This window comes from Helicoverpa zea, chromosome 29 (genome assembly GCF_022581195.2).
Source record: "Helicoverpa zea isolate HzStark_Cry1AcR chromosome 29, ilHelZeax1.1, whole genome shotgun sequence".
NCBI classification, from domain to species: domain Eukaryota; kingdom Metazoa; phylum Arthropoda; class Insecta; order Lepidoptera; family Noctuidae; genus Helicoverpa; species Helicoverpa zea.
This window is the reverse complement of record NC_061480.1, coordinates 4357457-4385419: the sequence shown is the minus strand read 5'-3', so window position 1 is coordinate 4385419 and position 27963 is coordinate 4357457. Positions and strand designations below refer to the sequence as shown.

General features: G+C 39.6%; 1 protein-coding gene and 7 long non-coding RNA genes across 8 annotated transcripts; 4 read left to right on the top strand and 4 right to left on the bottom strand.

Moving 5' to 3' along the window:
• The first annotated feature begins 316 nt into the window (after positions 1–316).
• LOC124644225 lies at positions 317–1237 on the top strand. The gene is made up of 3 exons (XR_006986030.1): positions 317–470; positions 661–760; positions 1082–1237. It is a non-coding gene; the product is annotated as an uncharacterized LOC124644225 (long non-coding RNA).
• A 1517-nt stretch (positions 1238–2754) lies between these two features.
• LOC124644256 lies at positions 2755–4712 on the top strand. The gene is made up of 3 exons (XR_006986040.1): positions 2755–2821; positions 3433–3532; positions 3975–4712. It is a non-coding gene; the product is annotated as an uncharacterized LOC124644256 (long non-coding RNA).
• Positions 4713–11715: 7003 nt separating this feature from the next.
• On the top strand, positions 11716–12411 carry LOC124644211. Its single transcript, XR_006986027.1, has 2 exons — positions 11716–11771; positions 11881–12411. It is a non-coding gene; the product is annotated as an uncharacterized LOC124644211 (long non-coding RNA).
• A 2266-nt stretch (positions 12412–14677) lies between these two features.
• On the top strand, positions 14678–15902 carry LOC124644220. Its single transcript, XM_047183469.1, has 2 exons — positions 14678–14762; positions 15400–15902. The coding sequence occupies exons 1-2, from the start codon at positions 14743–14745 to the stop codon at positions 15692–15694; spliced, it is 315 nt and encodes a 104-aa protein (XP_047039425.1). The 5' UTR covers positions 14678–14742; the 3' UTR covers positions 15695–15902.
• Positions 15903–16598: 696 nt separating this feature from the next.
• LOC124644199 lies at positions 16599–18080 on the bottom strand. Its single transcript, XR_006986024.1, has 3 exons — positions 17952–18080; positions 17683–17780; positions 16599–17358 (listed from the first exon to the last, which is right to left on the bottom strand). It is a non-coding gene; the product is annotated as an uncharacterized LOC124644199 (long non-coding RNA).
• Positions 18081–19060: 980 nt separating this feature from the next.
• LOC124644215 lies at positions 19061–19743 on the bottom strand. Its single transcript, XR_006986028.1, has 2 exons — positions 19711–19743; positions 19061–19596 (listed from the first exon to the last, which is right to left on the bottom strand). It is a non-coding gene; the product is annotated as an uncharacterized LOC124644215 (long non-coding RNA).
• Positions 19744–21887: 2144 nt separating this feature from the next.
• LOC124644178 lies at positions 21888–23412 on the bottom strand. The gene is made up of 3 exons (XR_006986022.1): positions 23312–23412; positions 23026–23167; positions 21888–22579 (listed from the first exon to the last, which is right to left on the bottom strand). It is a non-coding gene; the product is annotated as an uncharacterized LOC124644178 (long non-coding RNA).
• Positions 23413–24720: 1308 nt separating this feature from the next.
• LOC124644169 lies at positions 24721–26973 on the bottom strand. The gene is made up of 3 exons (XR_006986018.1): positions 26597–26973; positions 26123–26233; positions 24721–25346 (listed from the first exon to the last, which is right to left on the bottom strand). It is a non-coding gene; the product is annotated as an uncharacterized LOC124644169 (long non-coding RNA).
• Between the last annotated feature and the right edge of the window lie 990 nt (positions 26974–27963).

Genomic DNA, 27963 nt, shown 5'->3' with positions numbered 1-27963 from the left:
AGTTCATAAGGGTTAGTACATATAAATGCTAATTAAGGTTATAGGGTGTGTGCTATGTGTTTTTGCTAGGAATAAAAAGTGGTGCAATCAAACTCAGGAAAGCAAAGTTGGCCACAACCATTATTTTATTGTTATATCTCAAGAATACCATAAATTAAAGATCAAGATCTGAAACGGGAATATCATACAAATTGCAAATAATTTTTACTATGAAAACACCGTCAAAATTTTAATATTGCAACCACTGCATATCTGCAATGCGGATTCATCTGGTATAGATCGTGACCTGCGCAGTGTAGTTACAGCTTTTTGGACCAGGCATCCTTTGTCTGAGTATCCAGTGCGTCGTCTATATCGGGAAGTCTTAGTCGTGTTACTCCTTTGAGGTCCTCAGGGCCCCTTGTCTAAGACTGGGGCTCTAGGACTTCAAACCTTAGGCTTAAATTAAAATAGTAGTACTAATGATCAAGGTAAGTGATATTATCTTTTGTATATTTTAAGAAATCTGCAAGAAGTGTTAAAAATATGAGAGGGCCAAAATCGGTGTCGCTGGGATGCAATCTATAATTAAATTTTGAATTATGAAAGACTAACAAACTTTGAAACAAGACTAACAAAGTTTGAAAAAAAATATTAATATGTAATTTTCCTACGTTACAGATTATCTAGTCGTGTTGTGCCGAGCCAACCATGGACTGGACCTTCGAGTTCCAGTCTATCATGGAGCTCTGGGACTTGCTGCAGCGCATGAAAGAGCAAGGTACGTACTTCATTCTTTTTCTCCAATACTACATGATTAACTTGATTTCTAAGTTGGTGAATCAACAGGTGACCCCTACCCTTGTGGGTGCAGTGGGACTTACTAAGTTAAACCCACTATGTTCCTTCTGTAGCCCTTTATGTACCAGGGCCGTAGTAACTTGCACAAACAATCTTGCAGCCTCAGCAGACTATCCCTATTCTCTCTAAACTTTCTCCCACTATAGAAGGGCTTTAATTTTTTCAAAAGCAAGTTAAAGATTCTGTCCATTATCCTTCTTATATTTGCACACACCTGAAACGTCATGGTATTCTGTTCCAGGAGCCGCGCAGTCAGACAGCGTGAACCATCCCCAGCAGCCGGCGGAGCACTGAACATGTCACTTTCAGCTTATACAAACTACTTACTTCTACTATCTAAGTAAGCAGTCTGTCAGAGCTGAAACACGTTGCATTTTCCATGCTATTAACATGCTTTGCATATTAATAGTTCTGAAAATGCAATGTTGTAATCATATGAGATGACTAAGGTAGGCGCGGATTCAATTGTAAGAGATCGTGAGGACCAATTTTTAAATCACCTTTCTTGCAAATATTGGTCCTTCGGTCTTTTCCTTTGGATCCGCGCCTGTGCCTGCAATAGCATTCTACTACATTGAAACTAACGTGAGAATAGCAACATTACAGTACAATATAACTATTGTAGTGAAGCTACTCCTCACAAGGGGAGGGGAGAAGAGGGGTTCACAAGAGCATTAGTAATGTGCGACACATTGCTGGTACTCTTAACACTCTCATTTAGTTAAGTTCGTCAACACTCTTCTCCTCTCTGACGTATAAAATGATAAATATTTCAAATCTTGTAAATGCTCGAATAGGTTAACTATAAAAAAAAGTAGTCATAAGTTAATGATCAGTGGTGGTCAAGTGTTGATATTTTAGTTACTAAGTTGAATTCAACCCACAGTAGATAAGTTTTAAGTTAATTATAATAAAAGGCATCTTGGTGGTGATATGCTACGTGAACTTACTCTAATTAAATAAATAATATGTGTAGAGGTCGTTTCATTTATTTCTTATAATATATCCTTTGATCTTTAGGGAACTAGTGGCCTACTAACAGCTACACGAGTCAATCGATTATAAGGTTATGTAACGCTTGGCGATCCGTGGATGGGTGACCTGCCTGTTATGACGAGTTCTTAAGTGTTTTGGAAGGCACATTAAACAGTAAGTCCTGGCTGTCATTAAAATTTATGTCTTCATTCCTTATCTTTGTCAGTCGTTCGGGTAGAAAGACAAGAAAGTACATTGTATTGATCAAAGCAGTTTTTGAGGGATGGCTTTGAAGTAGGTACTATCGCATAATGATTATGCGTCATCATACTCATATCAGACTATTGCATATACTGGTGACCGTATGCCTCTATCAAACAGGGCTGAACATTTCGGTAATTGTTTGGCACTTCGTCTTTTCAGCCGATAGACAGCCAAAGGCGTCCCCTAAGGTTTGCACTTTGCTTCATCTTCAGCAACCCACATCCACTGCTTCCACACGACCGTCGCTAGATCGTATGTTCTAGATGAACTGTGGAAGACCTGCCCAGAAGACGGTTATACCGCCACCAGTCCTTCACCAGAGCCTCGTCCGTTGTTCAGCAGGGTGCATCACGGGCAGATGAGGTTGGCAATTGGGGCAGGACGATGTTGGTTTCCACAACCGTCATCTAACTTCAGGCTCTTGCCATGCACAGTTGAACGTATGCCTCCATCCAAGTGTGCCAAACATTTCGGCCATCAGTTGTCATACCTATACATAATATCTTTAAAAAATTTCAACTGTTGCAACATTTTGACCTATTTTCAACTGCATCCGGGAATATTCTGGAAAGCATTGATTTTGACCTGCGCAGTGTAGCTACAGCTTTCTGGACCAGGCATCCTTTGTCTGAGTATCCAGTGCGTCGCCCGACGTCTGCCGTGCATCACGTGTCGGTCATTTGGGAGCTCCTCGGGGCCCCAGGCTTGGAGGCCTAGAGTACCGCGCCCTTTAACGGATAATGTAAGTAGATTTCATATTTTCTGTATTTATAAGTGTCAGTTAGTGTGATTTGAGTTTCGAATTGAAATATTAGATTACCAAAATGGGCGTGGCTGCAACAGGTTACGAACAAAGTTCATTAGTGAATTAAGAAGAATCACTTTGCTATAGTGAATGAAATGTGATTGTGACAATGATATGTTCAAATATTATGTTTATACGTTAGGGTGCGTCCACATCTGGCGAATGCGCCGCGAATGCGCAGCACGCGAGCCGATCGCGAGCTGTCCGCGAGCTGCGCGCGTGCAGTCACTGCAATAGTTCGGTGCGCCTCTTTAGCGCAACTCACGCAAGGCTCGTATAGAGCGCGCGAGCGGCGCGCGATCTGCGCGCAATCAGTTCTCGCCCTTACAGTTCCGTATATTGGCTCAGTACTATCGAAGATGGCAGACGTCGCGCGCCGCCTGCGCGCCGCTCGCGTGCGGCGCTTAGGTCGCGCGCGAGCTGCGCGCGGGCGGCGCAGAAGCGGCGCACGAACAAAAATGCACGCGCGCAGCTCGCGGACAGCTCGCGATCGGCTCGCGTGCTGCGCATTCGCGGCGCATTCGCCAGATGTGGACGCACCCTTACAGATCATCTAGTCGTGTTGAGCTGAGCCAACCATGGACTGGACCTTCGAGTTCCAGTCTATCATGGAGCTCTGGGACTTGCTGCAGCGCTTGAAAGAGCAAGGTACGTACATGATTCTAAATCTGTCTCCAATACTCAAAAAATAACTATGTTAAAGTTATTGACTGTCAAGTTGTCTGTAAATTCCCATACATGTTGCGAGCGAGCAAGGATTTTAACATATTATGTAAATAGTACTCTTTCGACCCATTCAATACCAAGAGTGTTTGGTGCGCAGGCAGCTAAATCATGACTTTTCCAAAATGTAACTTTGTATTCACTCATTTTAACATCTCATAGATCAGCGTGTTATCCTATTGCTATCCGCGAAAACCTATAATTAGCTTTTTGTTTCTCTGTATCTGTCTATAACATTGTTTTGTACAGCCGTTGGTTTTCCAATAAATAAAAACCTGATAAGTGAAATCTCAGAATAACGTCTGACCTACCTTCTTACTTCCGAGTTTTGTACAGACTTCTGAAACGTCATGGTACTCTGTTCCAGGAGCCGCGCAGTCAGACAGCGTGAACCATCCCCAGCAGCCGGCGGAGCACTGAACATGTCACTTTCAGCTTACACAAACTACTTACTTCTACTATCTAAGTAAGCAGTCTGTCAGAGCTGAAACACGTTGCATTTTCCATGCTATTAACATGCTTTGCATATTAATAGTTTTGAAAATGCAACGTTGTAATCATATGAGATGACTAAGGTAGGCGCGGATTCAATTGTAAGAGATCGTGAGGACCAATTTTTAAATCACCTTTCTTGCAAATATTGGTCCTTCGGTCTTTACCTTTGGATCCGCGCCTGCACCCGTAACAACATTCTACTACATTGAAACTAACGTGAGAGTACCTAGTAACATTACAGTACAATTTAACTATTGTAGTGAAGCTACTCCTCACAAGGGGAGGGGAGAAGAGGGGTTCACAAGAGCATTAGTAATGTGCGACACATTGCTGGTACTCTTAACACTCTCATTTAGTTAAGTTCGTCAACACTCTTCTCCTCTCTGACGTATAAAATGATAAATATTTCAAATCTTGTAAATGCTCGAATAGGTTAACTATAAAAAAAAGTAGTCATAAGTTAATGATCAGTGGTGGTCAAGTGTTGATATTTTAATTACTAAGTTGAATTCAACCCACAGTAGATAAGTTTTAAGTTAATTATAATAAAAGGCATCTTGGTGGTGATATGCTACGTGAACTTACTCTAATTAAATGAATAATATGTGTAGAGGTCGTTTCATTTATTTCTTATAATATATCCTTTGATCTTTAGGGAACTAGTGGCCTACTAACAGCTACACGAGTCAATCGATTATAAGGTTATGTAACGCTTGGCGATCCGTGGATGGGTGACCTGCCTGTTATGACGAGTACTACCGTGTTTCGGAAGGCACGTTAAACTATCCGTTCTGCAGTCATTTATCTCTTCATTACTTATAATGAAGAGATAAATGACTACCTGAACGACTATCAAAGAAAAGTCGTTCAGATAGACAGATAAAGGACATTCTAGTACTCAAAGTTGTTTTTGAGGGACGCCTGTCAACTAGGTATTTTCGCATAGTCATCTTCATCATCTTCTTAGAATGAGGCTATTGCCACCTACTGGTGAACTTATGCCTCTATAAAATAGTGTCAAGCATTTCGGTTATCAGTTGGCACATTGTCTTTTCAGCCGATAGTTGGACAAAGGCGTCCCTCAAGGTTTGCCACTTTGCCCCATCTGCAGCAACCCACATCCACTGCATTCCGGCAACCTTCGCTAGATCGTCTGTTCTAGATGAACTGTGGAAGACCTGTCCAGAAGACGGCAAAACCACCATCAGCCGGTTGCCAGAGCCTCGTCCGTTGTTCAGCAGGTTGCATCACGGGCAGATGAGGTTGGCAATTGGGGCAGGACGATGTTGGTTTCCACAACCGTCATCTAACTTCAGGCTCTTGCCATGCACAGTTGAACGTATGCCTCCATCCAAGTGTGCCAAACATTTCGGCCATCAGTTGTCATACCTATACATAATATCTTTAAAAAATTTCAACTGTTGCAACATTTTGACCTATTTTCAACTGCATCCGGGAATATTCTGGAAAGCATTGATTTTGACCTGCGCAGTGTAGCTACAGCTTTCTGGACCAGGCATCCTTTGTCTGAGTATCCAGTGCGTCGCCCGACGTCTGCCGTGCATCACGTGTCGGTCATTTGGGAGCTCCTCGGGGCCCCAGGCTTGGAGGCCTAGAGTACCGCGCACTTTAACGGATAATGTAAGTAGATTTTAAGTTTTCAGTATTGAGAGAAAGTGCCAGTAGTGTGATTTGAGTTTCGAATTGACATATTACCTCTAGATTACCAAAATGGGCGTGGCTACAATAGGATACGAACAAAGTTCATTGGTGAATTAAGAAGAATCACTTTGCTATTGTGAATGAAATATGTTTGTGTCAATGATTATTAAAATATTATTTTTATACGTTACAGATCATCTAGTCGTGTTGCCGAGCCAACCATGGACTGGACCTTCGAGTTCCAGTCTATCATGGAGCTCTGGGACTTGCTGCAGCGCTTGAAAGAGCAACGTACGTACATGATTCTAAATCTGTCTCCAATACTCAAAAAATAACTATGTTAAAGTTATTGACTGTCAAGTTGTCTCTAAATTCCCATACATGTTGCGAGCGAGCAAGGATTTTAACATATTATGTAAATAGTACTCTTTTGACCCGTTCAATACCAAGAGTGTTGTGGTGCGGAGGCAGTTAAATCATGTCTTTTTCCAAAATGTAACTTTGTATTCACTCATTTTAACATCTCATAGATCAGCTGATTAGCTATAAGCGTGCTTGCGTGTTATTCTATTGCTGTCCGCGAAAACCTATAATTAGCTTTTTGTTTCTCTGTATGTGTCTATAACATTATTTTGTACAGTCGTTGATTTTCCAATAAATAAATAAATAAAAACCTGATAATTGAAGTCTCAGAATAACGTCTGACCTACCTTCTTCCTTTCGAGTTTTGTACAGTTTTCTGAAACGTCATGGTATTCTGTTCCAGGAGCCGCGCAGTCAGACAGCGTGAACCATCCCCAGCAGCCGGCGGAGCACTGAACATGTCACTTTCAGCTTACACAAACTACTTACTTCTACTATCTAAGTAAGCAGTCTGTCAGAGCTGAAACACGTTGCATTTTCCATGCTGTTAACATGCTCTGCATATTAATAGTTTTGAAAATGCAATGTTGTAATCATATGAGATGACTAAGATAGGCGCAGATTCAATTGTCAGAGATTGTGAGGACCAATTTTTAAATCATCTTTCTTCCAAATATTGGTCCTTCGGTCTTTACCTTTGGATCCGCGCCTGCACCCGTAACAACATTCTACTACATTGAAACTAACGTGAGAGTACCTAGTAACATTACAGTACAATTTAACTATTGTAGTGAAGCTACTCCTCACAAGGGGAGTGGAGAAGAGGGGTTCACAAGAGCATTAGTAATGTGCGACACATTGCTGGTACTCTTAACACTCTCATTTAGTTAAGTTCGTCAACACTCTTCTCCTCTCTGTCATAAATGATAAATATTTCAAATCTTGTAAATGCTTGAATAGGTTAAAGAATTTTATAAAAAAAAGCTACGGTTGTCTTTATTTAAGAAAGAGTTCACTTCAATACAATTTAATTAGGTACAATGGACGTTAACTTACATAAGAATAAATTAATGTGTAATAATAGCGTTTTATTGTCCTATTCGGTTTACTAGGTACCTACATCCTTATTTGCACCCTACACACTACCCTTATCCCTATTTTATTTGTGGTCGGCGTATCTTCGTCCATACTTCCCGGTCATCTCACGTCATGTGTCATATTCTTTCGTCTTTCACACAATCCATCCATGGTTTCTCAGGTCTTCCCCTTCTTATATACACCCTCAATCTCATTAAAGACTAATTTAATTAAAACTGCTCCAAATATTTTGGTGGACACATAAAAATGCCATCGAAGAAAGTGAGAAGAAGAAGAAGAACAAGAAGTGACTGCCAATCTGACTGATACCAATTAATTGCGAAAAGTTGTAGTTTTTTCCTACTTTTGAACGATGTTACGTAAAATAAATCTCTTGGGATTCTCGAAAAACCATGGGCCTTAGCTTAAAGCTGAAAAACCAAGCTTAGAGCATTTAACCGGAGCTGCCATGAGGGCAAGACAAATCCTGCGAATGCGAAAAAGTCTGTAAAGGATGATGGGTAAAATTGGCCGGTATATCCAATAAAAACGATTCGCATATCAAATGATAGCTTATACCCTAAGCTTCATTTTTTATTATGGGCAAAACATTGTAAACTACCGGAGAACGAAGATATGACACTTGATAGCATAGGACAGCCTAAGGACTTGAACCACTTCATTTTGTATGGGAGGGATGTTTAAGTACATTATTATTGTCAATAATTGTCAGAACGAGTCGCAGAAGGTGTCTGTGCCCATATTTTCCAAGTTTATTGAAAAAAAAAAGATTATTTAGCATTTAGTATTTACAACGTATGGTGTACGTATTCCGCCGTTCTGGTGAGTCTAACCGGCATAACCAATGAAAACCATTTGCATATCAAATGATAGCTCATATCCTAAGCTTCATTTTTTATTATGGGCAAAACATTGTGAACCACCGGAGAACGATGATATGACACTTGGTAGCGTAGGACAGCGTATGGACTTGAAACCCTTCATTTTGTATGGGAGAGATGTTTAAGTGCCATTATTATTGTCCATATTAGTCAGGGCGTATCACACAAGGTGTCTGTGCCCATATTTTCCAAGGTTATAAAAAAGATTATTTAGCAGGTATTACCTATTTACAACGTATGGTGTACGTACTCCACCGTTCTGGTGGCTCTAACCGGCATAACCAATAAAAACAATTCGCATATCAAATGATAGCTGATACCCTAAGTTTTATTTTTTATTATGGGCAAAACATTGTAAACCACCGGAGAACGAAGATATGACACTTGATAGCATAGGACAGCCTAAGGACTTGAACCACTTCATTTTGTATGGGAGGGATGTTTAAGTGCATTATATTATTGTCAATAATTGTCAGAACGAGTCGCAGAAGGTGTCTGTGCCCATATTTTTCAAGTTTATTGAAAAAAAAAAGATTATATCAAATGATAGCTAAATGATAGCATATCCTAAGCTTCATTTTTTATTATGGGCAAAACATTGTGAACCACCGGAGAACGAAGATATGACACTTGGTAGCGTGGCACAGCGTATGGACTTGAAACACTTCATTTTGTATGGGAGAGATGTTTAAGTGCCATTATTATTGCCAATATCAGTCAGGACGTATCACAGAAGGTGCATGTGTCCATATTAAAAAAAATACAGGCAGCATTCACAACATAAGGTGTACGTATTCCGCCGTTTCAGTGAGTCTAACCGGCATAACCAATAATATCCATTTGCACATCAAATGATAGCTTATACCCTAAACTTCAATTTTTGTTATGGGTGGAACATTGTTAACCACTGGGGAAGGAATATATCAGTCCTGTAAGCCTACGACTGCCTATGGAATTAAACCACTTTGGCACGTATGGTATATAAAGAAAACCTACCTATCTTCTTATTATAAATAACGTAGCTTTTCCACCACTGAAAGATTTTTCAAATCAGTTCAGTCAAGTCCGTAGCCCATTTCATGCAAATACTTGTCGTGAGTACTTGCATGACATCATCTAATGGCCAGGATAATACATCTTGCTTTGAAATATAATCCTATGGAATTGGAGGTGTGTTGGCATCAAGCTATCATCATCAATGACTGTCGACTGTCCTGGCTAACAAGCCTGATGTGCCATATGATGAGAACTCTGTGAAAGCTGATAAACAACTTAAATAACTTTAGTCTAAGAATACTGATTAAACCCCTCATTTATCTTTGCGGACCTGACCACCCGTGCGGTTTTTTTAATATATTATTATATTCAAAGATAGAGTGATTGAAGAGGTAGGTTTGTATGTGTAATAACATCCGTTAAATAGTGAGTAAATTCTGTTTTCCCGTGCGAAGCTGGGGTGGGTCGCTACTTTTCTAATAACTCGACAACCCAAGGCCGACTATCCTGGTGCCGCAGAACGAGGAAATGCTATCTCCAATAATGGAAATAGTATACGGTGGTAGAAGTAAAAGTTTTTATGTTTTGTTTTGCTATTAAAACAATTATGCGTAGTTAAGACCGATTTTTATTGATAGTCTACCCTAGGCTTATTTAAAAAAGTGATAAGTTGACGAAAATACATCATACAATGAATTTTTCTAGTATGGATTTTATTTTAAACAAAAAAAAATCGGTGCAAAAAGTATAACTCTTTTGTGCCCGACTGTACTTATTTCCGGTAGATTCTTGACATGAACCGTTTTATTTCAGTAACTATAGGGTATAAGCAATAATATAATATTCATTAGAACTTTATTGGTTATCAGGCCAGGGTTCATACAAAATTGCCCATCATCCTTTAGTAAGTGACAAATAGTGATATCTCACTGATGTAGATGTAACATAACTTGACACACACCTCATAAGTATTTATTTATTTATTTATAGTTAATTAAAACGGTGCAACATCAATTACAATAATTAACATGGAAACATTAAATCAAAACAAAACAAAAGTAAAAACATATTATAGTCGACAGCATTTCAATGATATCTAACTAACAAGGAACAGTGGACGCTCTTGCATACTTTCTCTCACAGAACCCCAAACACACACGCTTCACTTTACTCCACTCATCCACAAACACATCAAATTCAGGGTTGGCAGTCAGAAGGGCGTTGAGCGTCTTAAGAGTACGACATATAGGAGATTCAGCTCTGGCGACTGTTTTGCATGTCGGTGGGGCGAAGAGATTGTGCCTGCAGCTCTGACGGCGACCGATGTATTTGTCGGGGGTGAATAGGCGGCAGAAAAGGCTGTGGAGCTCTGGGCAGTCGATTTGGCCCCGTAAGGTTTTACAAGCTACCATGAGCTGATCAAAGCCTCGTCTTACCTCCAAGGAGTTAAAGCCTAACATCCCTAGCAGATAGTTAGTTGGGTACATGAAGGGAAAAAAGTTGTAAAACCTTTAAGTATATTATGAAGGGCGCTAATTTTGGCAGACGAAAAGGCGTGGCATGGCGTCTCCGGTCGATGAAACGATCTAAGGGAAACGGCTAATACATACAAATTAATTTCGTGGATACAAAAAAAAACTGCATCGTCTATCCTATATAGGTATTTTTTAGCCATCGTCATCATTTAGTAAACCTATGCATGCATCAAAGAATGTTTCCAATTTTTCCGATCAAGTTTAGACACATTTTTACTCTCGCAACATTTTTACCTACTTCAAACTGCATTCTAGAATATTCCATTCAGTATTGATCGTGACCTGCGCAGTGCAGTTAGAGCTTTCAGACTTCTCTTTATCTGAGTCTTCAGTGCGCTGCCCGACGTCTGCCGTGCAAGGAAGGTGCATCGACAAAACGGCAGCCTTTGGAAAAGATGAAGGTGAGTCTGAATTATTTTTAATCGTCTCATATCCTGCCTAGCCTTTTCGCAACTATGTTGTGGTCGGCTTCCAGTCTAACCGGATGCAGCTGAGTACCAGTGTTTTACAAGAAGCGACTCCCTATCTGACCTCCTCAACCCAGTTACCCGGGCAACTCAATACCCCTTGGTAAAGACTGGTGTCAAACTTACTGGATTCTGACCACCCGTAACGACTGCCAAAGATGTTCAATGACAGCCGGGACCTAGAGTTTGTCGTGTCCTAATCGTCTCTGGTCGTGAAGTGTTATCTATTAAAATAGTATTTGTCATACTTTTTCTTTGCATTGGGGTAACAATTCGTCGCAAGGAATCTTAGAGAAAGGGCGTGTCCCGTCTATAGAAATGGGGTCGTTAAATATATCTTAGGGTGGAATTCCATTATCATTGAGGGGGACAAAAGCAATTATATGGACCAATAGTAAGATTTCTATTGGTCCATACAATTGCTTTCGCCTTCATTGAAGTTATACAGCGTCGTCTCCCTCTTTTACTTATGTTGGTCCCTTTTTAACCCGTGTTAGATAATAATTCTTTGTAAGTTAGGTAAACTCCTCCCTTTTTTAGACAACTGTTCAATTTTAACAAAAATGGTTGTTATATGTTTCAGGTCTCCATGAAGAGGAGGTCTTGGTCTTTCGAGACGCCTAAGATGCCTCCTAATCTACAGCCTCACATTTCGTACTCAATCATGGTACGTATTTCATGTTTGTTATATTATTCTTTAAAATGTAAAGTGAATGAGAAACCTATTTCTACGCTTATTTTTTGCCCTTCTAACACATATTTTTTATACATTTCAGCTGGCATTCTCTCCACACGTGGCGTAGCTCCGCCGGCACGTGGCACGCGGCGCCACTTGAGCGCGCTGCGACGGGGCGCAAGTGGCGCCACCAACACCTGAAGCGCCAAAGTCAACCTCACCTGCACGCGGCGCGCCCTGCTCACACCGACGAGGCTCTGACGACTGTCTGACCTCTCATTATGAAATTGAAAAGACCTTTTATAGGCCTTTTTAACTTCATAGTTAGAGATCATTAGGATTTTCTTTTTGATATTTTTGATTTTGTTTGCACAAATTCATCATTACTTAGTTGATGTTACAATACAAAGAATACAAACTTTGTATTCGCGTAACAAATAATGATGATTTTGCGACTCAGTTTGCAAGAAAAGTTAATGATAGATCTACGGATATTTAGAGGAAAAATGCCATGGTATATTCTATAGCAATTAAGTAGGTTAAGATTTCTACTCTTATAGAAAATGTAAGAGGGTTTTTATTGTCACGATACCTATTACTTCTTAGTTTAATACAAATAAATGTGTAATCAGTCTTTTGTTTTATTTTAAAATCTCTGGAGTAATCCAGAGATTTTAAGGAGGAAGGAAAGATAGCGGAGATGCTATAAGGAAGGTAGGTCAGGCGCCTTCTTGTAGCTCAAGCAACGTGCGGTAGACGTGATCAGTTACTAGAACTAACGAGATCAATCTGTCAAAGATTAGTCTTAATTGATTGGTGAGTTTTCTTCTACTACATAAGGCGTGTAAGGGCGGAGCTAGTAACGTTCGTCGTCCCCCGAACAGCCGCATTTTGTTGTTCTACTCCGTTAGTCATTTTGTTCTCCATACTCAGGATCGAATCTATTATTATTATGTTACTTTTAGTCTTAAATTGCACCTGAGGTTTTAGGAAACTTTTAATGGAGAATAAGGGAAGAAATTAGTGAAGATCAGCTTAGTACTGAGTCTGCAGGGGCTGTGGGATTGTTCGCGCGAGTTACCGCGGTGCTGGTACATAAAGGGCTTCAGCAGGAACATGGTGGGTATCAGTCAGTAAGAGTGTCACACTCTCTCGCTACTACACCCACAACTGGAGGGGTAATTTGAATTTCCCACAAAAAAAAAACTAAGATCAAATTGCTGATACCAATGTTTTCATCAAGACTATGTGTAGTAGATAAAGCATGCAGGAACTGACTGAATACCGGAGGAAATAAAGTCAGAACGATTTTCAAATGTGCTGTTACTAGAATATCTGTACTCTTAGCAGTCGTTGGTACAACCCACGTCAGAGGCCGTCAGGCGGATTTGAGTAAACTCTGATACTAGGTCTTACTAGGCTTACTCGATAAGAAGAATGAGTATGTCTAGAATTCAATCTGCCAAAAGTAAAAGCTCTTTTCAAGTAGTTTATAAAGGACCTGTCATATCTGTCAAAACTGCAACTGCTGGCATACTGAATGATGACAGCAGATGGGACCACATTAACAGCTCCTAGAAACTCAAGCAATAAAGGTAACAAGGTCTAAAACAGCAGTACTAAAACTGAAGGATCACTATCTGGCTCATTGACTACTGTCGCTGTATTGTTATTCTTTTATCTTAATTTTTTTTTTCTATTATTATTACATGTATTTTATATATTTTATCGTTTATTGACTATTTATTTTCTATATCTTTAGTATTTATTGTATATTTATCAATTATATGTACACCCTAAACTACCCTTTTTCAAACTATTCTCCAGATAAACTCCATCCAAAGGTTGTCTGGAAGAAATTGCTGATTAGCGATAAGACCGCCATTTGTACTCTTCTTTGTGTATTGTGATGTCCTGTGTTGTAAATTTTCTTTTTTCTTGGTGTACAATAAAGCATAATCTATCTATCTATCTATCTATCTATCTACTTTTTATCTAGGTGCAGGAAACATTTTTTTGGACCCGGGTGGAATCCCAAAGAACATCTAGAATTTTCTTTTAATTTCAAAACTGATATTTAAGTTTAGTTCAAGATTGCTTCAATTTTAAACCGAAAGTTTTAAGCCATTATTTTTTATTTTTTCAGCTGGCAACATTACTTTTTGACATAGCAACACTCAACTGATTTATAGATTGTTATGACTATATTTTGATTTACTGCAATGCAGATGAATCTCCCAAAAGGTATTGATTGTGACTTGCGCAGTACAACTGATCTTAATAGATGCAATACTAAGAATTTCCCGTGGCTGCACTCGTATCTTGGGTGTTGATTATCTAATTAAATATTGTATAGAGATAACATTCTTACAGAGTAAATCTGGTTATATGGAAAAACTGGCGCCTGCCAGAGGTTTTACTTGCGTCCTGTGGGAATTACCCACCTCTAGTGGGAAATACAAAGAAGTAGCAAAAAAGCCAATAGTCCTTTTCAATAAATGTGCTATGTAACATTGAAAGAATTTTTCAAATAAGACTTTTTCAGTAGTCTCTGAGGCAAATGAAAACATACATGAAAATTAAATCTTAAACATTACAATATTATCATCTATACATAATATAATATTACTACATAACTGGATATATATTGATTCGGGTGCATATCAGTCGTTCGAGACATCATCAAATCTGCAAAAATCGAAAACACCCAAGAAAAATAATTTCCAAAATAATAATCGCCTTCTCATCTCAAAGTTGGCACTCCCTCATGCAGGATTTCAACACACAGCCAAAACTCCCGGGGCTCAGAAATGCAACCTGTATTGATCGGGACCTGCGCAGTACGATAGAATTTTCTAGACTAGACTTCCTTTATGCCCTTAGTGCGTTTCCTACCGTCAACCTACTTTGACGTATCGAAGCCGCGAATTTTTTTTTGCAGCCAGTACTACCAGCTTTGAAAATGGGGGTTCTAAGGAACAAGTGAGTGTGTTCTGTTTTTAAATGTTTTTAAGTTTGGAAGTAGTGTTCGATTTTTGAATTTGTTTTTTTTTTGTGATGGTTGAGTTTGGGTGTGACCACGCCCACGCAAGGCAGTATGAAATATGATCTGATGATGGAAGGGAGTGACGAATAAGCATATATTATATTGATATGGATATTGGTGTCTTCCAAGTCTGGGTCAGTGGGTCTTCTTAGGGGTGGTCTGGCCTTTCAGTCTTTGTTCCTACTGGTGGGTGTTGGGTGTGTCCCAAAACTTGACAATAGCAATTAGGATGTTATTTGTGTGAATCGAGTGTTTTATTTTGAGGATGGGACATATACAGGAGAGGAGGTAGTGGAATGAGGGGGAGGGAGGGAGCTGGGCAGGAGATGTGATCTTCTTATCGTAGTGACATCATCTGCCTAGCCTTTTCTTAACTATGTTAGGTTGTGTATCTGCTTCCAATCTAACTGAATGCAGTTGAGGCCCTTTGTTTTCCACGGATCGACTGCCTATCTAACCTACACCCCTGAGTAACCACGCCCCAACTTAACAGGCCTTCCGAAGCAGCAGCAGCACCTGATCTTTTTCCAATTCAGAAATATCATCTCAAAAGCTTTTTTCCTATAATTCCAGAAGCTTCGAGGACGAACGCCAGCGCCGCCTCGAGAGACCTCCAAGCCGGGAGATAGAAGAAGGACCCCGCGCTTCAGGGTCAGGACCCATGCCTGTGGTTCCTCGCGGCCGAGCCACCGAACCGCAGCCCCTTCCTCCATCCATGGAAGATATGGACAAATACATGGAGTATCTCCATGAGATGATCAAGAAACCTCACAGTCCTGAGGAGATTGAGGACCTGAACCGGGTCTTCCGTCAGACCTTCAATGAAATGAAGGAGCTACTTGAATACGCCAAAAACAAGTACAAGTAATTCCTGAAGAATTCTCGTACGTGTCAAATCGCGCTTGTGTTTTTAACGAGTCTGGTATTTCATAGATTCGTTGGAGCCTTGCGCGAATAAGTGTATTCAGTTCGTCTTTGTATCGTGGTATTTTTTATATGAGTTTTTATTGTTGTGAAAAAAAAGGTCTCCTTTTGGCTCAAACTTTTCATTGTTTTATTAAATCTATCTGTGTAAATTGTTGTTTTATTGACCCTTACTTATATAGCATAATTATATAACATTCGTATATAATAACAAGTACCAATATACATACACGAACAGTCTGTTTGTCTTGCTATCACACCAAAACTAGTACCTACTGTAACGATTTAAATGATAGGTTATGTGACACACACAGATAGTCTAGCGCTTCAGAAAGGATATGATCTTTATCCGATACCACGGGGAATAGCTACTTCTTATACCTATCATAAATCGAAAGTAGCTTACTCTCTGTTTTGGCACCTTGGTTAAAACAAATCAAATCAGGTAATCTCATAGGTGTGAAATCCCTAGATACCTTTAATACTTCCCACTCTAATCTCAAGTTGTCTTTCAATCCTTCATTTAAGCCAGTTGTCATCAGATCATGTCCACAGCATGGTATTCGGGGATGCTAACAGCAACCTTTATCTACTTTGACTCATAAACTCTTACTGCAAAATGCGTCAAGGAGAGTAAATGTTTGATAAATCAAAGATTTGCAGATAGATTTCGGGGCTGTAACTTACTGCAGATTACAATCATTGGTCCATCCGTTGTTTAAATCTCATTCTCTTCATATAAATTATGTTCAATATCAATCTCCAATGACGGATGGATCGGTCATTAAAATACTGAGTAAGCCGTCATCCTCAAGATCAAAGGGTATGTTAGAAATAAAACGAACTCATTACCTACCCTAAATATTATTTTAATAGATTATAAGTACACGTAGCATATCATCACCAAGATGTCTTTTATTATAATTAACTTAAGACTTATTGTGGATTAAATATAACTTAGTACCTACAATATCAACTTACTTGACCACCACTGATCAAGAGATTATGGAACTGTTCCTCAAATTATACCCCTAAATGTTGTCCAAGGTTACCATTGTGATAATAGCCTATAATATATTTACCTTATTACCTATAAACCAGAGAGGAGAAGAGTGTTGACGAACTTAACTAAATGAGAGTGTTAAGAGTACCAGCAATGTGTCGCACATTACTAATGCTCTTGTGAACCCCTCTTCTCCCCTCCCCTTGTGAGGAGTAGCTTCACTACAATAGTTATATTGTACTGTAATGTTGCTATTCTCACGTTAATTTCAATTTACTAGAATGCTATTGCAGGCGCTGGCGCGGATCCAAAGGTAAAGACCAAAGAACCGATTTTTGCAAGAAAGATGATTTAAAAATTGGTCCTCACGATCTCTGACAATTGAATCCGCGCCTACCTTAGTCATCTCATATGATTACAACATTGCATTTTCAAAACTATTAATATGCAAAGCATGTTAATAGCATGGAAAATGCAACGTGTTTCAGCTCTGACAGACTGCTTACTTAGATAGTAGAAGTAAGTAGTTTGTGTAAGCTGAAAGTGACATGTTCAGTGCTCCGCCGGCTGCTGGGGATGGTTCACGCTGTCTGACTGCGCGGCTCCTGGAACAGAATACCATGACGTTTCAGAAGCGTGCAAAAATGAAAGAATAATGGACAGAATCTTTAACTTGCTTTTGACAAAATTACAGCCTTTTTTTAGTGAGAGAAAGTCTAGAGAGAATAGGGATCGCCTGCTGAGGCTGCGAGATTGTTCGATTAAGTTACTGCGGCCCTGGTACACAAAGGGCTATAGAAAGAACATTTTGGTCTAACTCAGTAAGTCCTACTGCACCCACAAGGGGAGTGGTCACCTATTGATTCACAAATTTAAATCAGAAATCAAGTAAATCATGTAGTATTGGAGAAGAATAATGAAGTACGTACCTTGCTCTTTCAAGCGCTGCAGCAAGTCCCAGAGCTCCATGATAGACTGGAACTCGAAGGTCCAGTCCATGGTTGGCTCGGCAACACGACTAGATGGTCTGTAACGTAGAAAGATTACATATAAATACATCATTATCAAACATACTCAACGAAAATATTTCAATGTTAAGTTGTAGATCGAAACCTAACCACACCCATTTTGGTCATCTCATATTTTTGTCACTTCTGGCAGATTTTTTAAAATATATCACACACATTATATCACTCACCTTAAAGAGTTATTAGTCTAGGCCTGCGGAGTCCTGGAGCCCTAGTCTAAGACCAGGACCCCGAGGAGTTTAAGGAGTCACACGTGATGCACGGCAGACGTCGGGCGGCGCACTGGATACTCAGACAAAGGGAAGTCTGGTCTAGAAAGCTCTAACTGCACTGCGCAGGTCACGATCAATACCAGGTGAATACGCATTGCAGATATGCAGTGGTTGCAATGTTAAAATTTTGACTGTGTTTCAATAATAAAAAATATATTTTTCGGGTGTGGTTCTTTCTGAATCGAAACTTGGTCTTTTCATCCTGACATTAATTAGCCTTTAATGAAATGAAAGTAATATCTAAGAGCATATAATAGCCATTATCATTTCCCTAGCCTTTTCCCAACTATGTTGGGGTCGGCTTCTAGTCTAACCAGATGCAGCTGAGTACCAGTGTGCCACAAGGAACGACTGCCCTTAGATCTGATAAGAAAACAATTTGAATCGAGTTTATGGTAGCTTTCGACTGCTGCTTCACCCACGTCCCGATGAAAAAACTTCCCACATCTGGTTAAAGTATAAACTTACCATATTATCCGGGGATAGTGTAGTTTTAATTGATTCGTTAGTCCGCAAAAACACCTGATGTCCTGTATGGATCGGAGTGTTGGGCATTGAAAAAGAGGGATGAGAAGAGAGTACATGTAGCAGAAATGAGAATGCTGAGATGGATGTGTGGTGTTACAAGAATGGATAAAGTGAGGAACTATTACATGAGAGGAAGTCTGAAAGTACAGGAAAGATGAGAAGTAGAAGATTGTCATGGTATGGGCATGTAATGACGAGGGATGATACGCATGCAACAAAGCGTGCGCTAAGTATGAATATAGATGGATGGAGAGGAAGAGGTAAACCTAAGAAAAGATGGATGGTTTGCTTGAAAGATGATATGAATAGGAAGGGAGGGAGTCAGTATGACGAGTGACATTGGAAAATGGAAGAGGATGACATATTGCGCCGACCCCAAATAAAATTGGGAACAGGGCAGGAGGAAGGTGGAGTGTAGTTTTAATTGGTTCAGTAGCAAAGGAGTTATTAGGTAAGGTCCAAAAATAAGACAAAAACGCTTCCTTAACCTAAAGATTATAATTATCTACCCGTATATCTTAGCAAACTGTAATATCGTGACAATAAAAACCCTCTTACATTTTCTATAAGAGTAAAAAGCTTAACCTACTTAATTACTATAGAATATACCATGGCATCTTTCCTCTAAATATCCGTAGATCTGTCATTAACTTTTCTTGCAAACCGATTCCCAAATTCATCATTATTTGTTGACGCGAATACAAAGATTGTATTCTTTGTATTGTTACAATAAAATAATGATGAGTTTGTGCAAACAAAATCAAACATATCAAAAAGAAAATCCTGATCTCCAACTATGAAGTTGAAAAGGCTTATAAAAGATCATCTCAATTTCATAATGAGAGGTCAGACAGTCGTCAGAGCCTCGTCGGTGTGAGCAGGGCGCGCCGCGTGCAGGTGAGGTTGACTTTGGCGCTTCAGATGTTGGTGGCGCCACTTGCACCCCGTCGCAGCGCGCTCAAGTGGGGCCACGTGCCACGTGCCGGAGCAACGCCACGTGTGGAGAGAATACGAGCTGAAATATATAATGACTATATGTTAGAAGGGCAAAAAATAAACTTAGAAGTAAGTTTTCGCATTCACTTTACATTTAAAAGTTAATACTATAAGGAATGATTGAAATACGTACCATAACTGGGTAGAAACTGCAAGGCTGTATCAAGAGTATATGTGTAAGTAGTAAGTGTATGTGTCAAGAGGCATCTTGGGCGACTCAAAAGACCCACGCCTCATTGAGCACCTGAAAGATATACAAATAAACGGTTATTAATGAGTCGAGAAAGACCATGAAAACATTGTTGCTGAAGTTGAACAATTTTCAAAAAAAAGGGAGGAGTTTACTTGACTCATAAAGAATTATCTAACATGCGTTAGAAAAGGACGAACATAAGTAAAAGAGGGAGAAGGCACTATATAACTTCAATGAAGGCGAAAATATGTATAAGATTTCTATTGGTCCATACAATAGCTTTTGTTCCCCTCACTGATAATAGGATTCCACCCTAAGATATATTTAACGACCCTATTTCTAAGGGACACGCCCTTTCTCTAAGATCCCTTGCGATGAATGTTACCCCAATATAAAGGAAAAGTATGATAAATAGTATTTAGATAGACAACACTTCACAACCAGAGACGATTAGGGCAAGTCTGACAATTGTTCTTGCCTTGGGGTATTGGGTTGCCCGGGTAACTGGGTTGAGGAGGTCAGGCAGTCGCTCCTTGTAAAACACTGGTACTCAGCTGCATCCGGTTAGACTGGAAGCCGACCCCAACATAGTTGGGAAAAAGGCTAGGCAGATGATGAGACGGTTAAAAGAAATAAAGACTCACCTCCATCTTTTCCAAAGGCTGCCGTTTTGAGGATGCACCCACCCTGCACGGCAGACGTCGGGCGACTCACTGGATACTCAGACAAAGGGAAGTCTGGTCTAGAAAGCTCTAACTGCACTGCGCAGGTCACGATCAATGCTGAATGGAACATTCTAGAATGCAGTCCTATATGTAGTCCTATATGTAGTTACCTATATGTAGTCCTTATTTTATACGACTTTAAAGTCGTATTTACGTTGACGATATTTTGTCATGTCTTCTAGTATGTTCGAAAAGTGGAGGAATGTATTAAAGTTATCTTTGCTAATATTATAAACATGGAATAGTTTGTATGTAAAGGAAAAAACATTTTAGATAGCATTCGAATTAATAGTAGGTAGCTAGGATATGTAATTCAGATGTATATTCTCTTCTAATTATTTTGCTGTGCCCATCAGGGTTCATAATTGTGACCATCATTTTATATTTTCCACCGTATGTTCATTATGGAATGCAATAAAAGGTATGATGTAATATCTGTAGTTATAGCGGATTGAGGCTTTGTACGTCCCCTTCCACTATATCCATCCACATTCATGCTCATCACCTTGCTCACAACATTTTCTTCATTCTTCCTCATTACATGCCCATATCACGACAGCTGGTTTCCACATATATAGCTTTCTGAATTCCAATGCCACATTCAGCTTTTTTTCCTCTTGTATTGTCAGATGTTACACTTAAATTCTAACAAGATTGCCATATCTATCTATGTAGTATGTACATAAAAACTAATCCCTATATCCCTTGGTCACGCCATAACGTGTGAAAGGCTGGACCGATTAAGCTGAAAATTAGAGGGGAGGCAGCTTAGATCCGGGAAAAGGACATTAGAATAGTTTTTGTTAAGCAGTTATGTCGGGGTGCGGATGAAACCGCGAACGGAAGCTAGTCATGAGATAAAATTGAACGTTAGACTAGACGATAGATGAGATCATTTCGGGCGCACATAGGACAGAGTCGCCACATCGCATCGCATTGAATACGCATCGCTTAGCAATAGCATTCGCGTCGCCTTGACTCCCTCACGCAGGGCACGACATCTACATATTCTAACAATATAATAAAGAATATTTTGTTTGTTTGTAGGGTACAAGCAAACAAAAAGGCTCCAAAACCATGTTTCGATTTGAAAAATTGTTTCACCATTGGAAAGCTACACTATCCCCGACTAACATACTTAAGCAATATTTTATCCCAGTACCTAATAATAATGGCGTCCACGGCCGATTTCGGCCACGGCGGCTGTTCTTATATAAGGAGATCAGCCAGCTGCGCAGGACATATATAGTGCACGTGCATTTGCTTGGACACAGGTGCACTCATTATTCCTTCACTCTCATAGAGCGATGAGACAAATCCCAGTATCGTAAGTATTTCCCCAGGGACACGGGAGAAAGCAGCTGGTTAGGAGTAAGGAAATAAAACAAACCCTTCCTATAACTAATTTTTAATTCACAGTACGCAATAACTCTTATGAACTAGGTGGAGATTGAGAGAGATCATTAACTTACCCTATAAATGTTGTGTAGATGTTGTGATTCTATTAATAAGTAACCATACCCATTATATATAAAAAATTATAAAAGAAAGGAGAAGAGTGTTGACGAACTTAAAACTAAATGAGAGTGTTAAGAGTACCAGTGATGTGTCGCACATTACTAATGCTCTTGTGAACCCCTCTTCTCCCCTCCCCTTGTGAGGAGTAGCTTCACTACAGTATTATACTGTAATGTTGCTACTCTCACAATATTAACTAAACATCTTACACCCGGCGCAGATCCAACTGTCAGGATCATAGAACCAATTTTTGGAAGAAAGATGATTTAAAAATTGGCCCTCATGGTAACTGCTTTTCAAATCTGCGCCTACCGTAGTCACCTAGCAAGATGACTACCCACACCACACATTTTCAGAACGCCATTAACATACAAAGAAGAACATAACAAGTTATATTGTTCAAAGCATGTTAATGGCTTAGAAAATGCAATCCCCTTCAGTTGACACTTGACACACAATTTCATCTCTCACACGACTCATGAGAGGTGGAACCAGTATCCTCAGTGCTGAACTGGAGGCAGCTGGTCAGCAGACGGAGATGGAAGTCGCTGCTGTCCACGAGAGACCTGGAATAGAACACCAGAATAGTTTAAAGACAAGTAATCAAACTTAAGGTATGGAAGTATGGGGAGGGACAATAAAAAGCCACGCCCTATCCGGGATACCTGATTATTTGATAGATTACCGCGGTCAAGAAAGACAAAGGATAATTGAAGGAACTTGATTGACTACCTAATTAACCTAACCTCACCCTCCCCTGCCCCTCCCATCCCCCTTCAAAGAATGGCCACGCCCTTCCCCAAAACTCTTAGCATAGATACTTTATCTTCCGAAAGCGGGTGAGTCATACTTATATGTGTAATATGTATAGGCACATTGTATTTGTGTGTTGTTCACTACTGAGCGCCCACATACAAAGAAAATGTACATGTACATTTACTATTTACACACACAACTATAGCTCACCCGCTTGCAAACAGAAACAGTGGTAATGACTGCATCACATACATACCTTGATGGTAAAGTCTGAGGCTGCGGGATGCAGAGCTCGGTCCCCTGGTGGCGTCAGGATCCAACTCGTCAGAAGTGGCGGCTGCAAGCTCGGATCAGCAGCCCGCGACGACGAGTGGAGAAGCTGCTTCACCACCAGGGACCTGGAAACCAAACGAGACATCATTAGAAAACATCTTCAAACTTCAGAGCCACACCCCTTTTTTCCAACACACCCAATTTGAGAAACTCAGTATTAAAATCAAATGCAATGAAATTTGAAATAAGCCAGATATTGAAAAGCTTACCCGTATCTGAGAAGCTGAGAACCCCTGATACTCTAGAGCTCCGGAGGGCGGCGCCCCAACTGATGTTCGAAGGGACACGTCATGCACGGTAGACGTCGGGCGGCGCACTGAAGACTCAGACAAAAGGAAGTCTGGTCTAGAAAGCTCTAACTGCACTGCGCAGGTCACGATCAATACTGAATGGAACATTCTAGAATGCATTGCAAGTGTTGCAGCAGTTAAAAATTTTAACCGGATGCAGATGAGAACTGGCAATAGTGGCAAACTTTCGAAATATAGCTGATTTTTGAGGATTTCTTTGCTATACCTATTTATCAAAATTCAAAAATTGTTTGTCATATGGTTGGTAAAAGGTGGTCCTTTTTCTCGAATCTCGACAAATAAAATGGTATTGCCCAGCATCCCTGTACTGCGCAGGTCACAATCGATATAAGATGAATATCTGCATTGCAGATAAGCTTTGTGGAATCAAAATGTTGCAACTGTAGAATTTACCAGAACCGAAAATGTACGAAATAAACTCATTACCAGATCCGAAAATTTAACACTTTGATACTGAATTTATGGTATTTTGTTTTACTATATGATCATTTTTCTTTGATTTACAACTCATTGAAAATCAATTACAAATATTACCTACTCATGAATATCCCTTATTTCTTCATCAGCACCATTTGCGATTCCAAGTACGGGATTTCGCTAAAGGTCTTGTGAGATCTTTATATTCCTTATCTTTTAAAAACTAATATATTCTGGCAAACCATTAATACAGGAGAGCTTTCTATCTGAGAAACTTGGTTACTTAGATACTCATTCATCAAATGCATTGATTTACAATTATATATTGCATCATCATCCTTAGACAAAATAGTCCCAAACTTTGACTAAGTACAGTAACTTTGCTAGACTTGATCTTATCCTCATTTAGATAACTAAATGAGGATAAGATCAAGTCTAGCAGCAGTCTAGGTCAGCGTAGCAGTCTTCTTCTTCCATACTACTTCTGTCTGCCATCATCTCACAAGTAACATTATTTCCAGCCATATCGACTTTCACGTAATCCATCTATCGTTTCTTTGGTACTTACCCTTCGTCTTTATTAGATCTCATAAATTTTGTTTCGGAAAGAACGGTAAATTGTAGGCCCCGGCTGTCATTTGAATATCTTTGGCAGTCATTACAGGTAGCCGGAAGCCAAAAAATCTGACAACCAGTCTTACTAAGGCGTATTGGGTTACCGGGTTGAGGAGGTCAGATAGGCAGTCGCTCCTTGTAAAACTCTGGTACTCAAAAGCTGTATCTGATAAGACTGGAAGCTGACCCCAACATAGTTGGGAAAAGGCAGATGATGATGAACGTTCAAGCTCAAGACTTGTTTCAAATAAATTTTTGAAAAAAAAAGAAGCTTCTTGGGTTTCACATATAATGTATTAATTAGTGTAAATTGGTAGTTTAAGCCTAACAACACTTACACCTATATTATACAGTCCCTTAATTACTTATATACAATATACAGTTGCCCCTTATATATTAGAAAAGAATCGTTTGAATTTCTGGCATTCCCACTTAACTCTTACAATATTATTTCTATCATGATTTTCTTTATCAATAAGCGCATTGAATTATAGAAATTGAATGAACCTATTATTTTGGGCCAAGAACGGAATCAAGCGATGATAAGTTTGAATCCATTCTTGCCTTTTCGTCCCTACTTCCACTATATGTAAGATAAGATGATGCTTTAGATATTAAATTTCTGATGTTAAGTCCAAGTATGTTCTGATTAGTGATAATATCCAAAACTGCATCCTCTCTATATCATATAGAGGAAACAGGGAGTCGTCAGAGCCTCGTCGGTGTGAGCAGGGCGCGCCGCGTGCAGGTGAGGTTGACTTTGGCGCTTCAGGTGTTGGTGGCGCCACTTGCGCCCCGTCGCAGCGCGCTCAAGTGGCGCCGCGTGCCACGCGCCGGAGCAACGCCACGTGTGGAGAGAATGCAAGCTGGTACATCATTTTCTTGAAGATGTAACTCCAATCTGAAATCATAAGGATTAGAAAGTTAGAAATATGTCAAACAATTTTTATTGTCCGCGCAGTATGTCTTCTTCCATACTTTTCTGTCTGCCGTCATCGCACAAGTAACATTTTTCCAGCCATATCATCTATACTAACAATATGTAGTATCGCAGCGAAAGAGATTCTATTCTAGCAAAAACAATCAACCAATTTTCATATACTTTTCAAAATAAATAATTGCCCTCACAAAACATTAGCCAGTTTTCTGAAAATCCACAAAAATCATAACGCAGTCGCCATGTTGGTACATATATATTATATAGGTATATTATGTATAACAAAGAAACAACGCCCCAACTTCACGCATGCGCAAACCACACCCTGAAATTTCAGACAGGCCACGCCCATTCACTCAAATACGACAAAATGGCGGGCAATTCCTTCCCATGGAGAACAAAATGACTAGCGGAGGTGCCATGACGGAAAATCTCCTAAGAAAGTAGCGCGACAACATGCGGGGCGAGGGGGACGACGAACGTTACTAGCTCCGCGCTTGAATTGATTGAACGATTGGTGTACTTAATTAAATTAGAAAGGGGATGCAAGTCCATTTGAAAATCTATACTTGAGATCTATTTTCGCCAGCGAATCTCCTAAGGCTAAAATGATGATGATGATGATGATTTAAACACTAACACTGGTACTCAGCTTAATCCGGTTATACTGAAGGCCGACCCCAACATAGTTGGAAAAAAGGCTCGGAGGATGATGATGTTGATGACAATTTAACACTAACCTTTCTGAAATATGTTTCGAAAGTCAGCCATGCTGCCACAGGCCGGATCCAAGATGGCTGCCACGGGCGCCATCTTTAAATGCGAAATGAAGCTGCTATGCGATCAGAAATCTGAAAAAATACAAGAATATTATTTCAAAAAGTATAATAAAACTGAGGAGTCTGTTAGCTTGAGAGCGCTAAAAAATTACTGGTAAGATTTCAAAAAAATTTCAGAGTAAGATAAGTCCTTTGAAATTGACCACGCCCTTTTTCCCTCTATCTTCAAAAAATTTACAAATCAGTAAAAAATCAGTCACTTCCTTCAAAGTTATGATAAGCAGTTACAATAAGGAACTTCATAGAAAAAATCATACCCCAAACCTACTCAATTTGATGACCACACCCTAATTACAAAATCCGATAAAAATCGCAAATCACCTAACATTGTAACTGCTATAAGATTAGGAAATAGATATATTTTGAGACTCTTACCTTCATTATAAATGATAAGAAAAATGCTGTTGAAGACTGCACCAGCTTCGAGGAGTCACACGTGATGCACGGCAGACGTCGGGCGACGCACTGGATACTCAGACAAAGGGAAGTCTGGTCTAGAAAGCTCTAACTGCACTGCGCAGGTCACGATCAATACCAGACGGGAGCACTAAGATGCATCTAGCTATGTTTTTGCGAAGGGTTGATGAGAACAAAGGATGTCTGGCTAATATTGTGAAGGGGTAAGAGTATAAGCATACTGCAGATTTTTAGCCGGCCGATGGTTTGCTTGGGCTCATCAATTAGTATGAAGATGAATGATAGTACGCACTTTACAGAGATCGGGTATTTAGCCGGTATCAGACCGATTGAAAACTTTGAGTGGAATCAAGATTTTCTTTGTTTTTGCCAACCATCGGGTTAACTATTTAGCTTGTAGTCTAGGCCTAATTATTTAATAAAGGGGAAAAAGACGATGTTTATTTGTAGGTTAGACTGGAAGCCGACCCCAACATGTTTAAAAAATTCAAACATTCAAAAAATTCAAAATTTATTTATGTTTGTACATAATAATGTCGGGACATAGTGTCGGGACACCTTTTCACACACGGTTGGTTAGCCCCATGGTAAGTTATTAATTAACTTGTGTTATGGGTGCTAACACAACTGATAAACTACATATAGCTACACATATACATATTGTAACACCCAGACCACGATCAACAAGCATGCTCATCACACAAATGTCGACCGAACCGGGAATCGAACCCGGGACCTCTCAATATCTTATCTATAGAATATATTAGAATTATTATTTTTATCTATCAAACTATAACAATTTTACAATAATAAATATCTTAATTAGGTCATTATTAATCTTAATTTGGTAGTTAGGTAATGGCTAGGCAGATGATAACAATTTCTTATTTAATTACGATTTGTTTTTATTTTGTAATACAACGCCATATTTCTTTGATCTGAGTACAACGCAATATAAATAAATAAATATTACCTATTACCTACTTTGTTGTGGCGTACAGACTTAGTATCAAAGTCAAATGATATTTTGAAGGTGCTCTCTGTTATCAAGCGTTTATCATCCTGTTTTCAATTGTTTTGATACAAACAAAACACTGTTTTGTTTTTGTTTATATGCACTGTTATTTTGAAGGAAAAAAATATCTCATCAACTGTTTAGCCTTTTCCCAACTATGTTGGGGCCGGCTTCCAGTTTAATCGGATGCAGCTGAGTACCTGTGTGCCACAAGGAGCGACTGTCTATCTGGCCTACTTTTTTACCCAATTACCCAATACTTTTTGGTAAGACTGGCTGTCAAACTTACTGGCTTCTGACTATCCGCAAC